Source organism: Gymnodraco acuticeps, unplaced genomic scaffold (assembly GCF_902827175.1).
Source record: "Gymnodraco acuticeps unplaced genomic scaffold, fGymAcu1.1, whole genome shotgun sequence".
NCBI classification, from domain to species: Eukaryota; Metazoa; Chordata; class Actinopteri; order Perciformes; family Bathydraconidae; genus Gymnodraco; species Gymnodraco acuticeps.
In genome coordinates, this window is record NW_022990238.1 from 7,090,122 (window position 1) to 7,106,224 (window position 16,103).

General features: G+C 38.8%; 2 protein-coding genes across 3 annotated transcripts; one reads left to right on the top strand and one right to left on the bottom strand.

Moving 5' to 3' along the window:
- Positions 1-67: 67 nt before the first annotated feature.
- Positions 68-3,603, bottom strand: cd2bp2 (CD2 (cytoplasmic tail) binding protein 2). Its single transcript, XM_034219469.1, has 7 exons — positions 3,498-3,603; positions 3,120-3,198; positions 2,532-2,664; positions 1,846-2,003; positions 1,180-1,765; positions 1,008-1,093; positions 68-354 (listed from the first exon to the last, which is right to left on the bottom strand). Exons 2-7 carry the CDS (start codon positions 3,192-3,194, stop codon positions 244-246), a joined length of 1,149 nt encoding a protein of 382 aa, XP_034075360.1. The 5' UTR covers positions 3,195-3,198; positions 3,498-3,603; the 3' UTR covers positions 68-243.
- A 3,930-nt stretch (positions 3,604-7,533) lies between these two features.
- Positions 7,534-11,679, top strand: zgc:153733 (uncharacterized protein LOC556313 homolog). Of its 2 annotated transcripts, XM_034220185.1 has the most exons (5): positions 7,534-7,865; positions 8,236-8,264; positions 8,594-8,682; positions 8,795-9,098; positions 10,411-11,679. In XM_034220185.1, the coding sequence occupies exons 3-5, from the start codon at positions 8,602-8,604 to the stop codon at positions 10,812-10,814; spliced, it is 789 nt and encodes a 262-aa protein (XP_034076076.1). In that variant the 5' UTR covers positions 7,534-7,865; positions 8,236-8,264; positions 8,594-8,601; the 3' UTR covers positions 10,815-11,679. The 2 variants fall into 2 exon arrangements, with proteins under 2 accessions (XP_034076076.1, XP_034076075.1); XM_034220184.1 differs by lacking the exon at positions 8,236-8,264.
- The last annotated feature ends 4,424 nt before the right edge of the window (positions 11,680-16,103 follow it).

Below are 16,103 nucleotides of genomic sequence, written 5' to 3' on the forward strand. Positions count from 1 at the left end.
CCAGAATTAAGTCAATTCTTACTGACCTTAACAAGTCCTTAGTTAAAAACAGAATAAAATGGTTTAGAGCAACACCACGTTCATGAGTCATTTATTTAAAAACAATGTACAGAAAACAAAGCCTCTGTTAAAATCACATATTTAACGCAAAATCCTTGGTTGAATAGACAGAAGATAGGCTTAGGCCAAAAGATGACTGTCAAGAGTGATTGTGATTATAATGAATTAGCCGTTACACACAAATCATGTATACAGCTCAAAATCTATTCTCTTAGAGTTGTAGTACTGCGCTCCCTCCTGGTCGATCCTCTTGCAGTAAACGCCTGTGCTGAAATAGCCTTCATCCACCCAACCCTGGAAAACAGACAATAAGAAGATTAGAACCAACCAGGGGAGATCATTGAGGCTAAAGGTAGAACCAACCTGGAGCACAATCATCTCAAAACATAATGGAATTTACAATTAAGTTTGCACGTACATTAGTTCTGAGGAGGAGAGGAAGAAATAGTAATAAAGGTAAATGCCTGAATTAGGTTGCATCAGTACAGGTGCAAGTTATATAGTTTGTTCGTGTGGAACTGATTCAAGCACTCCTCCTAATGCACATTATCATTTGTGTCTTTTTTCTTTCTATTATTCTCTCTTTTTTTGGAATTCTCAATGAAATCTTAGTATTACATCATAGGAAATACTTTTCAGTTCGATAGGGTAATGTGATCTGTTCCCTTTTGGGAAAAGTGTATGTTCAATCTTTGCAAAGTGTGAAATGGACATATGAGAAATGTTCTTTATTTTTTCAATGAAATAGCTCCACCACAGTTGTCAGTAATTTGCGACTTCAGTCCCAAACAAGAGGATTGTGTTGAATCTCTGCCTTAATATGAAGTTGTTGTTTTTTTGCTGTACCGGACTCACACCAAAGCGTGAATCCTTAACCAGAGTATGACCCAAACCGAAACACTTGAGAACTGCTTTGTCATTAAAAGAAAATGGGTTTAAGAGGATACCTGCATCTGCTGACTGTTGAAGGGTCCAAAAACCTCTGAATCATCCGTATTTTCCCATTTGTACTCCCACATCACCCCGTCACTCACTGAAAAAGACAAAACAGAATTTAACAAAGCAAGAAATATAGTTCTATTTAAAAAAGGGAAATGAATACCAGTAAAACTGAAAAACCTGTGTTGTCTTCTTCCTCGTCTGATTTTCCTGTATTCTTCTCGTCAAATTTGTCTGCGAACATGTCCAGTTCATCTTCCTCTCCATCACCACCTGGGCTCTTCTTCACGGCTGGGCGCTTGCTGTTCATGCTTTTCATCAAATAGGCCAGTTTTTCATATGTTTGCTGATAGATCTCAAACATCCCAGATCCAACCAATCTGTCAGCTAATGCTGTGAGTCTGTCAAGCTTATCTGTGTCTCTTTTTGCCTCCTCTGTGGGTTTACTGTCTTCCCTCAGCTTCCCCTTCTTCCGTCCTCCAAGGCCTCCTAGCCGCCGGAGCGCCTTGGCAACCGTCTCCCCAGGATGCAACAGTTCGACCACAGCCTCAGTGAGCTGGTGCTGTGTGAAGGACGCCAGCGGGTCCTCTGCAGGCTCCATTTCCTCCTCCTCCATCTCCTCTGCTTCCTCAGTGTTTGCTTGGCCTGCCTGCTTCTCTTCCCTCTGTTTCTCTTCCTCAGCCTCATCCTCATCACCGACTCTGCGTTTCCGTTTGGCTCCAAGACCTTTCTTCTTTTGTTTGAAAGGTTGTTCTTTTACTCTCACCTGGAAGAAGCGACTTATATTATTGCACAGTGCTTGAAAGGTTTTCAGAGATGAAGAAAATATCCATAAAATAAACATACCCAGTCAATGTTATCAAGCCAGTTATCTCTTATCTCTTCCTCCTTTTTGACAAAGTAGTTTCCTTCAGAGTCAAAGTATCCTTCCTGCATCTCCTCATCCAGGTTGAAAGGTGTAATAGAAACTCCCTCGTCATAGTCGATTGTTGCTCCCTCTTGGCCTGAAGACATAGTGAGTGTGGTTTAAGGTGACATCTTTACTGACGCTTCATGTTTAGACAAAATATTAACTTACACATATCACCGGTATATAGAAAGGCTGAACCAACTCATTTGAAGCATAATCCATAAAATGTCTTTTAAAATTCTAAATTAACATTTGAATGCTGCACTTTGTTTTTTGCAGGAATACAATATTGTTTAAATTCTGCCCAGTTGTATATAGAGATTTAGCTGAACTTAATTATATTATTATTATTATTATTATACTATTTGTAAAATTAGATATTTTGTGGTGGCTGCATAGAATTGTTTTTGGAATAATTTGATCTAAACATTTCACCAGAATAAATAACACAATTTCAAAATGACATTCAACACAGCCCTAGTATGTAGCAGACGTAGTCAAACTTTCTTTTAGAAGAACATGGAAATATAAAAGCAAAAGTGTATGTGCCTTTTTGTTTATTCAATACGTGTATACTTGAAGCCTATGTCATATCATAGTTCAACAATTAAACAAGACATACCCTCCACGTCATCACTGGCCAGAATATCATATTTGTTGGTGATTTTTGCGTCTTCCCCTTCATCCTCTTCATCGCTATCAAGGGAGTGTTTGCCCTTAAACCTAGCGCCTGGTCCAGTAACAGCCTCACAAGTCTGGTTCAAGCACAAGGGAAAAAGTACAATATTTACATTAAAACATAATTGAACATTTCAGTAAAAAAATTCCTGCTAGTTTAAGCAACTTATTTCAATGTCCTGATAACGATGTTGTTGATCTATTATTATTGATGAGTATTCCCAATGGATTGTTATGATTTATTCTTCTCCAATATGTATTTGAGGCGAACATTCAAATGTATACTCCACTACATTGATGAAAACCATGTGTCTCAAAATGTGTTGGTTCTTCTGTAAAACTAAAAGATGAATATTCCCTTATGGTTTGAAAACATTCTACTTCTGAAGGTAAATAAACTATTAAAACCCCTTCTTGGATGACAACGAGGCTTTTTAAGGGAATACAAAGTTGACTTTTGAAATACGCTACTTGAGTGGGATGTAATCAGATGTTTTGTTTGTAAACAATGATGTGAACGGGACGGTTGTACCTTTTTGCTTGGGACGTCTTCTTCCAGCTCTATCTCCCCTTCCCCATCCTCAAATGTTACTTTCCTCTTCGGCATGGTTCTACAGAAGACAAGACAGTGGCTCTTATTATTCAGAAGTGGCTGTAACAGTGGTGGCTGTGCTACTTAGATCCTGTTTACGTTGTGAATACGAGCGGTAACCTCAGAGCTCATGTTAGCATCGTTGCTAAAACATTAGCCAACAAAGTAGACACGCAGCGTGTAAACAACAAGAAAAAGCATAGGTCACAGTCCACCCTCACTTTAGAGGCAGGTTTACATGAAGTAAACTAGTACAATTCAACCTGCATATTAAATTGATATGAAAAATAAACTGATATTTAGCTGAAAAAAACAAACCCTGCTGAAATGAATTCAAACGACGTTCGTTTTATTTTCTTCTTCTACGGTGTTCTTCTTCCTCTCTTTCTCAATGTTAATGCTGGTTGGTAGATGACAGACCGGGGCATTACCGCCACCACCTGTTGGGGAGGTTGGTTCACATTCTGAATGACGGTGATATGAATTTGCTGGTCTATACTAAGTGTATTATCTCTTAGAATGGGACATATGATATGATGTACATACTTCATTGACATACATACTTCATTGACAAGGATAAGGAAGAGGAAAATATGGATGTTGTATCCAACAGTTTCAATGATTTCTTTGTAAATGTTGGACCTGAATTAGCAGGCAAAATCTCTGATGGAGAAACATCAGAAAAAAAGCTGGAAAACTTAATAAAACGTAATCCTTTGTCAATGTTCCTCACAGCAGTGCATGAAAGGGAAGTAGTTGATATTGTAACGAAATGTAAAAACAAAAAATCTACCGATTGTGATGACATTGACATGACTGTATTAAAAAAGGTTATAGATGTTAATTCAAAACCATTCACACACATATGTAACTTATCATTCCAAACTGGTGCATTTCCTAACAAAATGAAAATAGCAAAAGTCATACCTTTGTTCAAAGCTGGGAACAAACATCACTTCACAAACTACAGACCTGTCTCTCTTCTACCACAATTCTCAAAAATTCTTGAAAAGCTTTTCAATAACAGACTGGACAATTTCATAGAAAAACTAGGGCTGTCAAACGATTACAAATTGTAATCAGATTAATCACAGCTTTAAAATTAATTAATCATGATTAATCACCATTCGAACTATGTCCAAAATATGCCATTTATTTATGTATATTGTTGGGAATGGAAAGAAGGCGGATATATCCATTTAACATACAGTATCTATGTTTATTATAACATTTTTCTGCGTGTCAAAATGAAAGACAACCCACACACCTATCAATCATCAAACCGTGGGGTCTTAATTCATTACGTGTTGATTTCTATCAACGGGGGAGTACTTCAGGAAAGTCGACAGAGGGGGGGGGGGGGGAGAGGGGGGGGGGGGGGGGGGGGGGCGGGGGCGGCGGCTCGTGGAGTACTTCTTGACCACAGAGTGTGAACGTTGTGATCAGCTGTTTTAGCGCAGTTCTCCAGTGAAGGGGGGGGGGGAGGAGTCTCCCTCCGCAGCCGTTTGGCGTAGTTTTGGCACAATTCCGTTGTACAGACCGACGTTAACAGCAGCCCTGTCTGTGCACACGGAGACCGACTCTGTCGTCCGGTGATCTAACCGCCTTCTGGAAAAGCTTCACAAGTACGTCGGTACGCAAATGCGCTTTGTGACACAAGTGACAGTACGCATTTCAGATTACGCACATAACCTGCGTACCAGTTATGTGCACCCCGTACTACAGCAAAATTATTCTCCGTCGGGACTTCCTGCAACAACACCACGCCGTTATCAAAGATGTTCTATTGAGAAGACGATCACTACGTGACAAAAGTTTTCAAAACCGTGGCTACTGAAATCAATCTTACTAACTGCTGTCTGTGCAATTTACTCCGCGAGTTGGCAGACTTTATTTTTGCTTACTTTAACATCATTTTTCATGGTGGGGCTAAGCCATTTATTGGTATGGGTGTAGCCTACCCCAGCCATACCCTGGCGCTGCCACTGGTGGCACGTATGGGGCGGGCCATTCTGCACATGCGTTAAATGCGTTAAATATTTTTAACGCAATTAATTCAAAAAATTAATTACCGCCGTTAACGCGATAATTTTGACAGCACTAAGAAAAACACAAACTTCTCACCGAAAGTCAATACGGATTCAGAGCCAATAGATCAACATCGATGGCTTTAATAGACTCACTTGAAGAAATTACTAGCTCAATTGACCAAAAGAAACATACCATTGGAATATTCATTGACCTAAAAAAAGCATTTGACACAATTAATTATGACATATTAATAAAAAAACTGGAACGTTATGGAATCAGGGGTGTAGTTTTGGAATGGGTAAGGAGTTATTTAACCAACAGGCAACAGTTTGTGAAGCTGGGAGAGTGTTGTTCTTCATATTTGGACATTACATGCGGTGTCCCCCAGGGATCAGTATTGGGGCCGATACTATTTATTATGTATATTAATGAAATATGCAATGTATCGACAGTACTCAAGTTTGTTTTGTTTGCTGATGACACTAATATATTTTTTTCTGGGGACAATGTACAGCTACTATTGGAAGAGATCACAGCTGAAATATGCAAACTAAAGTTATGGCTAAACAGTAATAAGTTATCATTGAACTTCAATAAAACAACATTAATCATATTTGGAAATAGCAATACACTAGCATCCATTAAGATAGATGGGATTTTCATTGATAGAGTTAAAGAACATAAATTCCTTGGAATCACAATTGATGAGAAACTGAGCTGGAAACCACACATAAAACATATTCATTCCAAAGTCTCAAGATGTATTGCAATATTAAACAAGGCAAAACAGATTCTTTATCAAAACTCCCTCTACATTCTTTATTGTTCATTGGTGTTACCTTATTTAAGTTACTATGCAGAGGTTTGGGGCAGTAATTATAAAACTACAACACAATCCCTATTTATTCTACAAAAAAGAGCAATAAGACTTATTAAAAATGTCGGCTATAGGGATCATACAAACCCATTATTCTTAGAGCTAAAATTATTAAAACTGTCAGATCTTGTTGAATTCCAAATTGCACAAATCATGTTTAAGGCAAAAAACGTTCAATTACCTGGGAATATTCAGATATTGTTCAATGAAAGACAAGGGAATTATTATTTACGTGGTTCATTTATATTCACTAATGTTAGGGTGCGCACAACAAAGAGAAGTTTTTGTGTTTCTGTTTGTGGGGTGAAGATCTGGAACAATTTGAGTGAGGAGCTAAAGGGATGTCCAAACATAAAACTATTCAAAAAGAGGTATGAAGACACAATTCTCACAAGGTACAGGGATGAAACTGCTAAACCATAAATATTTATATTCTTGTTTTGTATTCAATTTATGAATTTGTGTTTGTATGAATTTGTGTATGTACATAATGTATATATATATATAAATATATAGAGACCATTCTCCTAACTTGCCTGTATATATTATATGAATGATTATATAAATTATTCAAGATTATAAGTATTGTAATATAATATATAAGTAATATTGTATGTTAACATATATTAAGATGTAAAAAAAAAAAAAAAAAAAAGGGAGAAGGGGTCGGATTAAATAACTGTAAACTTCTTCCGACCCCTTTTCGGACGTGTAATTAGCTAAAGCTTTGTTGTTTATTGATATCACACAATAATACTACAGATTATTCAATTATTAATTAAATATTTCGTTTTGTTATTGCATTCATTTGTATAGTACTGTATCATGTCTGTATCGTCTTTTGTTTCATTTGTATTTTCTTTGGTTTTACACGCTCGAAAAAATAAAATAAACTAAACTAAAACGTATGTGTAACCCACACTCAAAAGTAAAAAGTAAAAATTCAAACTATTGGCGTTCAAGTTTAACCTTTAGTTCTCGATTAAGGCTACGGTGACGCACTCCCCAGTATAATAAACCCTGTAAATCTCTTCACCTTGGACTAATTTAGACTTTGAATCACTTGGGGTCCTTCAGGATAAAAATAATAAGTGTGTCAGAAATAGAAACAACAAGCAAAGAAATGTAGAGGCACAATCCAAAGGTCATGTAATGCCCATATTTCCTTACATTAAATAAGAATTTTAGAGCTAAATGCAGAGCAAAGGATCAGGGCATAACATTGAGATAATTTGACACAGGATAATGTCTGAAAAGAAGTGTGACACATCCTCTGAATCGTCAGTATTCACCAAATGACATTTGCTTTACACACCATTATAGTTTAAAATAACACTCAACTGACATCAAGAAAAGTGACACAGAATGCAGAAGTGAGGGCCGATGAAAATACATCAGATCTCACTTCAACATCCAGCATCTCACTTCCAGCAGTTTTTATCAGCGACTGCTTGGTTCGGCTGATCCACCAGGCAGCTCAGGGTAGACTCAAGCGGAGAGGAGAGAGAATATAATATGTCAGGATTTTGTTACCAGGAAGTGGGGCGAGTTATTTATATTTCAACACTCATCCTCTCGTACCCGAGGGAGAACCAGTGGTAGTAACCTGAAACTATATATTCAAACATTGTCTGGTTCTGGATGCAACGAACTGATGAACAATTAGCTTTCTGCTTAGAAACTCTGCGGACCCTGAGAAGAGAATCTGTAAATGTTAATTATGTAAGGACTGTGTGGAAGGGTAAAGTGACCCTGTGAGGGATTTAACATTGGCAGAGGTAAGTCTGAGTCAGTGTTTTCTATTCTGTCACTGCTGTGTGAGTCACTATGAGAACTATGGAAGAACATGTTTTTATTGGTACATTAATTTTGCTACTGGTATTGTCATTATAACATATACATTATTGCAATTTGTAGTATTTGACTATTACATTAGTATTTAAAGTAAAGGGTCCTGCTTTATAGTTAACTTGGGGTCACTCTGACAGAGGCTTTTAAACCTCAAGCATAATAAATATTAATATAGTTGAAAGTGAAACCCCTATAGCTCTTATTTTAAACCAGGTTATTGGATGATTTCAATTGTTTTGCTCATTCCTTTACTGTTAATAAAGATTTAGATGGGGCCCATTCTTCTTCTTCATACAGGCCTGCAGGTTCCACTTGTTTTCAACATGGTGGGTGCATTACACCTTTCATAGTTTTGTTAAGTAAAAGGAATAGAAATAACTAAGAATAAATAAGCATATATGTATTATGTTTGAAATACTAAACAGATGTACCTCAAAGAATACTTTGTAATCCTTAGGTAATTATATTGTCTATTACATGGACAAAGCTGCTTTCGAACCTTAATTATAAGTATAGTTTGCGGATATTTAAGATGTACTGAATTTAACTTAATAAAAAAGTGAGAATTTATTGTAGCTGGAGTTATTATTAAAAGTATACATGCCGGGGAGTTTCTATATCTTACGTCCTGAATGTTAAATCACCACTTCTTCAGGTGGTGGGATGAAGCTCCATGAGAAGATTCTGACCCATTACCTTTCATGCACTTCTCCGGTAGATAAAGAAGGATACCTTTTCAAAAAGGTTTGGAAGAACAAAAAACACAGACAATATGATATAACTAAATCATAAATTCTGATTTCCTTGTAAGGGTAAATGTAATAATCCAGTTTTCCTTTGCCATGTTTCTTTGTAGAAAGAGAGAAATGCGACCTACCAGCGACGGTGGTTTGTCCTGAAGGCCAACCTGCTCTTCTACCAGGATCGCCCCGCTGACAGACACCTGCTGGGGGTCATTGTGCTGGAGGGCTGTGCGGTCCGGCGCTCGGAGTCTGAAGGACAGTTTGCCTTTTCCCTGGTGTTTGAAGGGCCCGGACTGAAAACATACAGGTTTACAGCCGGGGACGGTCAGACTCAGGAGAGCTGGGTGAAAGCTTTGCTCTCAGCCAGCCACTGCTACCTCTCCCTGCTGGTGAGAGACCTGGGGAGGCAGTATGAAGGTGTGTGGTCTGTTTATTGGTACCAAGAGATATTTCTATATGGTTAAAAACTGTTTTCAAAATAAATCTTTACTCATTGCCTGCATTATGATTTGCTTTCAGTATCTTGTGAAGTTCTAAAAATTGTTTAAAAGAATAGTTACCTTCTATTGAGGAGTAAAAGCTATAAGCAATAATTAGGCAACAAGCAAATACTTCAGAAACAACTTTTTTGAAGGCCTAGTGATGATTTAATAGATGTATTACAAACATTTAGTTGGTCTAGATAGAAGACACATTTAGTTGCCCTTTTCCCCCTGTTGCATTACATTACATTACATTGCATTTAGCTGACGCTTTTATCCAAAGCGACTTACAATAAGTACATTCGACCAGGAAGACACAACCTTGAAGAAAACAGGATCATATAAGTACATCAGGTTTCATAGAGCCAAACATTTCAAGTGCTACTCAACTGGCTTTAGATAAGCCAGCCCTTTATTAGTATATAAGTGCTTTGTTAGCAGTTCTTTGTTAGTAATTCTATCGCTCGAGGTGGAGTCGAAAGAGATGAGTTTTCAGTCTGCGCCGAAAGATGTGCAGGCTTTCTGCTGTCCTGATTTCAATGGGGAGCTCATTCCACCATTTTGGAGCCAGGACCGCAAACCCATGTGTTTTTGCTGATGGGAACTTGGGTCCCCCTCGCAGCGAGGGCGCAACGAGTCGTTTGGCTGATGCAGAGCGTAGTGCACGCGCTGGGGTGTACGGTTTAACCATGTCCTGGATGTAGGAAGGGCCAGATCCATTCGCAGCATGGTATGCAAGTACCAGTGTCTTGAAGTGGATTCTAGCAGTTACCGGAAGCCAGTGAAGGGAGCGGAGTGGTGTGGGAAAATGTAGGAAGGTTGAAGACCAGACGAGCCGCTGCATTCTGGATGAGCTGCAGAGGTCGGATGGCACATGGAGGGAGTTGCAATAGTCTAGGCGTGAGATGACGAGAGCCTGGACCAGAACCTGCGTCGCTTTCTGTGTCAGCTGGGGACGTATCCTCCTGATGTTGTAAAGCGCGTATCTGCAGCAACGGGTTGTAGCAGCGATGTTTGCAGTGAAGGACAGGTTGTTATCTAGGATCACACCCAGATTCCTTGCAGTCTGAGTCGGGGAAACAACAGAGGTGCGTTAGGATAACAGGGACAGTGTTATCAATCTCATTATCTAAAACTAAATTAACATAACATGTCAAACTATTCCTCTGCGAAAGCTTTTATATAAATATGTATCTCTTCATTTGTTTTATGAAGAGACTAAACTCATTTCCTGTTTCCATCTGCAGAAGCTAAACAGCAGCAAGGCTCCGGTGCATCTCGTCACAGTTCCTCTCTCAGTGCCCTCACACAGCCCACTCACTTCCTGCCTGTGCAGGGCCGAGCAGCAGTGGTCCGGGAGGGGAGAAGCTACAGCGCCTGCCCTGTTTTACAAACACAGTCAACACCACCCAAAGTGGTGGCTAAAAAGTCCCCTAAGCTGTGGCCCAGGAGAAATGCTCACGTTACACCGCTTAATGGACCGGCACCTTTGTACGGGGAATGGCCTTTGGTCGGTTTTGATCCACTGGAGGACTTCAGCAAACTTCATGATTATTATGGCCAAGAAGTGAAGAAAGCAAGAGAGGAATGGCTGCGGCGTCGACGAGCAGAAGATGAATGCATCGATGGACACCTCATTGATCTTGGGTGAAAGAAAAACCTGAGGGTTACAGACCATGTTAGAGGAAGCGAGATGGAGTGGTTCATGCGTGTCAAGAGGAACTGAACCTGAAAGGTTGTGGGTTCGTCTGTATTTAGGAACATAAGAGACAAAGCCCTGACACAAGCTCTAGGCCTACATGTGATAAATGTTCCCAGTGTTTAAAAGGATGAGCTTTGTATTTTAGATATGTTTTTAGAAGTTGTTAATTTTCCTGAGTCAAGACGGCCTTCAGGTGACCATGGGATGCAACAGAGAACAGGCTAAGGAATCTGTACCAGAGGGTCAGAACCAGGAGCTGCTGGTGTCTGCACATCTGCACCTTTTGGACATGAAGCAGGATCTTTTACTGCAGCACCTTGAATGACATTAATGAATTTCACAATGTCTCTCTTTTATTTAAGTGATTAATCCGCAACAGTGTAACAGTCAGCGAACAGGAGCTTGATGGGGTATTATTACCACTTAAGATTTTCATACTTTGACATGTCAAAATGTCTTCCATGCAAACGCCCTTTCCTTGTTTGTTCTCATGGACTTCCTGCTAAAAGGGACCTACACACCTGTTGCTGACTACATATTCATATACTGATATGTGGTACAAATGATGAGTATTAGTATTAAGCAAAGAGTATTATACATGTATCATTGCACTTAAAAACGAAATTGATATGTCAACCTGTAGGATCTATGAGTCAAACAGAGAACAAGACTTTCATATAGACCTAGTTCAAATCAGCAAGTTATTTTTAAAGGTCCCATGACATTCTACTGATCATAATTCCATTGTTGAGGTCTACTAGAATAGATTTACATTGTTCAATGTTCTAAACTCACATTGGTTTCTCATACAGCATCTCTGTATAGTATGTGTATTCACTCTCTGTCCTACACACCTTGTTGGAGCTCCTGCCCCCCGCCCCCCCCCTGCGGACAGTGTGAGCTGGATTACTGGTGTCGTTTCCTGGTTGCTGCGTGGGGTCTGCGAGACAGCGAGACACCGCGGAGCTCAGCCTGAGCACACACACACACTCACAGCCAGGCTGTTCACCACACACTCACAGCCTGAGAAAAGATAAGGCTGAGTGAGGGTGTGTGTGTGAGGAGCTCCACGGATTGGTCAATTTGGTCATCGTTACGTCACTGTGACCAGGAAGAAAACAATGGAAAAATAAAAATCTCCAACGAGGCATTCTGGGGCAGCATAGATAGGTCTTTTCTGTGTTAGAGTTTTACTCGCTACAGGGTGTACTTTGAGGGTTTGTGACTTTGCAGACCGTTTACATGCATACAAAGCTATATAACACACGAGGGGACTGGTAATAACCAGAAAAGCATGTCATGGGACCTTTAAACAAAAACATATATATATAGCACACACACGTGTCGTGTTACGTGTCAAAATGTTCTTCATAAAAAATGCCTTTTTATCTTTGTTTGTTATTATATTAAGCAAATAGTGTTATAAATGTTTCTTTGCATGACAAATAAAATTGGTTTGACTTATAACATCATGATCATAAGGTTGACACACACACACACACACACACACACATACACACACACACACACACACACACACACACACACACACACACACACACACACACACACACACACACAACCATACCTGTGTCCACATATGGCCACATACAGTTTATCGTAAATGGCAGTCAGTAGAGGATGGTCAACAGCAGAGGGCGCTGCAGGCACAATGTGTTGGAGGGAAACACCTGCCTTACAGAGTAGGCTGTACAGTAGCCTATATTAATCAGAAACAGCACAGCTATTTATAGAAGTATGCAGGAAACAAAAATATAAAGCAGCTGGCTTTTAAACTGAGTTGAATATTTTAGTTGTGCCTTTAATCGAGTTATCTCCCCATTTACTTGGATCATTACAACGCGACTGACTGTGATTTCCATTAAATCCACTGGATTAACGACACAAAGCAAGTGAATGCTGTCATCTCACTTTACCCAAAACGTTAAATTAACTGTATTGTGATGCATGTTGCACAATCCTAAATGGGGTCACATGACAAGACATGCCACATGTCAGAGTTGTATGATATATATGCTGGTGTTTGGGAACCTCACTTGCCCTAAGTGAGGTTCCCAAACACCAGCATATATATCATACAACTCTGACATGTGGCATGTCGCCGAGGTTCCTTGAGGTCGTCTTTCCCCATAGATTAAGCTTCCCCACATTCCTCCTCCTACAGACAGACATACCAATCGCCTAAAAAATGATAGATGGCTTCAGAGAAGCGTGGTGACAAGTGTCCCGTTACCGCAGCAAACCCCACAAATGTACTCACATCTATGGAAACACTTCCTCGCGGGAGCGTCGTACACACACAGGGTTATGTCAGACCATTTTTATTACAGATATCATATATGTTACCAGAGATATCATTGAAAAATAATCTCATACTTTATAAAGATAAGTATGAGATTATTTTTCAATGATATCTGTGAATGATAGCATATGGAAACTAGTGCGCCAAAACCTTTTGCAGTTCATTTATAAAAGGAGAATGATCCTTTCTCTTCTTTTTACTCATTTCTTATTTTTTAGTGTTATGAGACATTTGAAAAACATAATCAATAACATTTCTCGACAACAATATTTCTAACAATATTTAATTTCATTAAATAGTATGAGTTGAATGCCAGACATTCTTTTTAAAGTATATGTGTCTTCATGGAGAGGCCTAGCACTGACTCTTCAACATGCTTTTAAATGTAATAATCATCACTTGATCAATGCACAAATATCTTAATATAAATATGTAAATTGTTAACCTTAATGCCTTAATTTCCCCTTAAATTACAGCATTAGAGGACTGTTTTAGGGGACCCCTTTAATGTACTGCTTCCATACACATTCCACCTTAATTTCAATATAAACGTTAAAAGGGGAATTAAAAAATATAGAGCATCTTGTTTCATATTAAATGTCAATGTGTACACAAATCCTTTAATTAATTAACCTACACCTCTTGTTTAAAATCCCAGTAAGAACATGCACTGTGCCATATTTCATTTCTGCAACAAGGTGGTGATAATCTAGTGAACCTGGGGTCAAAGGTCAACAGGAAAACAAGGGGGAGTCTGAAAGCTATGACAGGCTCTGGATGTCTGGATAAATAAATCCCTGTCTGATCCTTATTACTGCAGGCGTGGAAACCAGTAAAAAAAACTGAGTCATGACTTGTGAAAGAGCATCAGTGGAAACAAAGGCAACAATGACCAATAAGCTGAGAATGGGTGGGGGAAATATTTCTCCATTAGAGAAGATTAGAAAAGTGTTTAACGAAATAAAAAGAGATTATCTGTGAGGGAAATTTGGATATTAAACCTTCGGCAAAACGACCGGAAAGCTGTTAGTTCTTGGGGCCCACGCATTGGCAGACTGTCAACGTTTATTTAGCTATTCTGGTCGCACTCAGCTGTCCCTTTTATGCTATTCTGGGAATGTCTGCTGCCATCACCCTGCCAAGTAATTCCTGTATATTTAGGGGGGAGAAATGGTGGGTACACACAAGAGAGGGGGAGCCGGGGGGGCAAACAGGTGGGAAAGTGATCATAACTGAGGCCAATCACCAAACACACACATTCATAGTGATGAGAACCCGGACTGCAGCCAGAAGAAAATGGTGCCTTTAATTGGCTGGCATGTTGTTGTTCATTTAACGCTGGCAGCAAAAAGTCATCCTGTCCTCGAGGAAAAAACTATTAAACTATGGTAAAAATAAAATGTATTCCTATTTTTCTTTCTATTTCTTTCTTTAAGACCAGACATACAAAGTAGTTGCCAGAAAACCACACCATGGTGCACGTAAAGAGTGAATCAGGTAACATTGAAGATAATATTTTAAAGACAATCATACATAAAGACTTGCATAAAAACAGGGATTGCAAGAAGTGGTTGAACCTAGATAGATGAAACTATACAATAATATTACATTTACAAAAAAGACGAAAAAAAACAACCAATGATCAATCAGTCAAATAAGATGCTTCAACTTTTGAACCACTTCTGCCCACAGTAAATGTATGTAAACGTCACAATTTCTTGTGTCTTTATATTTTTCTATATTTTTCTACTTTGTACTACCTGATAGTGTTTGACAGTCTTGGTCTTAGTCCATGGTATATCATGTAAGTTAATCACAAAAAAGTATTATGTTAATGTCAATGATGTCAAAGATAATGATGATGATAAATAGTATTGTTAGTCGATTACATTTAGTTTAAACTTTCAATTGTAACTTAAAATATAACCTTAAAAAGTTAAGTGGATATGAATTTTACCGATTTGACAGATTCATTTTACGTAGTTTGAGTAGTCACAACTAAAATTGTATCAATCATTTTCAATGTGTTTATACTTTATTGTCATTAATTAGATTAACAAACCATCTCAATACTCCCAATTCATCAAAACAAGTAAAACTAGTACATTTGAAAAAGCAATGAGGGAAAAAACAAATACATAAAGATGTGTCCTTAGGAAAATGAAGCCTGGATAAGCATGAATGCATGTTGAGAGTATGTAATACAAACCTATGGATTACATTCAGTGTGGGCATGCATATCTAAAAATATATTATTATTTTAATATATATATATATCTTACACCAGTTAAATGTGTAATATTGCCTTGTGCAGTGTTTCAAATACAAACAGGATACATATATTCTCCCATTATGTTTGTTGTGTGAAAATATATTTTGATGAGATGATATCTAAGAGATGAGTTAGAGAGAGATCCTTTAATAGTACATACTTGATGTTACTACAGGGCCCCTCCCATCACCTTGGATGGGAAAATCTCAAATTGTACATTAGCATAATTAAAATTAGCAAACGGAGCTTTGCACATAGTAGAAGCTGCATCGGTTAAATCACATTCTGTAATATAGCCACGAACATCACGAACCAAAAATAAAGTCAGTGATTGGCTGCTGCGCCTCTCTGCAGGCCGATGGAGGTGAACAGAGCGGGTGGGGAGACAGTGTCCAGTGGTCAAACAAGCATCTATGTCCCGAATGTCCTTATTAGTCCAAGTGGGACTGCAAAACCTGCAGCATGGTCCCTCAGATATCAGGTTTACTTAATTCCAAGACTCCTGTGTCTATTTCTGATCTCCTGTAAGATGATACACAGCCCCGCCATTCTGTCTCGATCACTTTTGCCATCAGTTCATCCCTGACCATCCTCGCTCTCCCTCCATCCCTCTCTCTCTTTTCTATCCCCATCCAAACTTGAG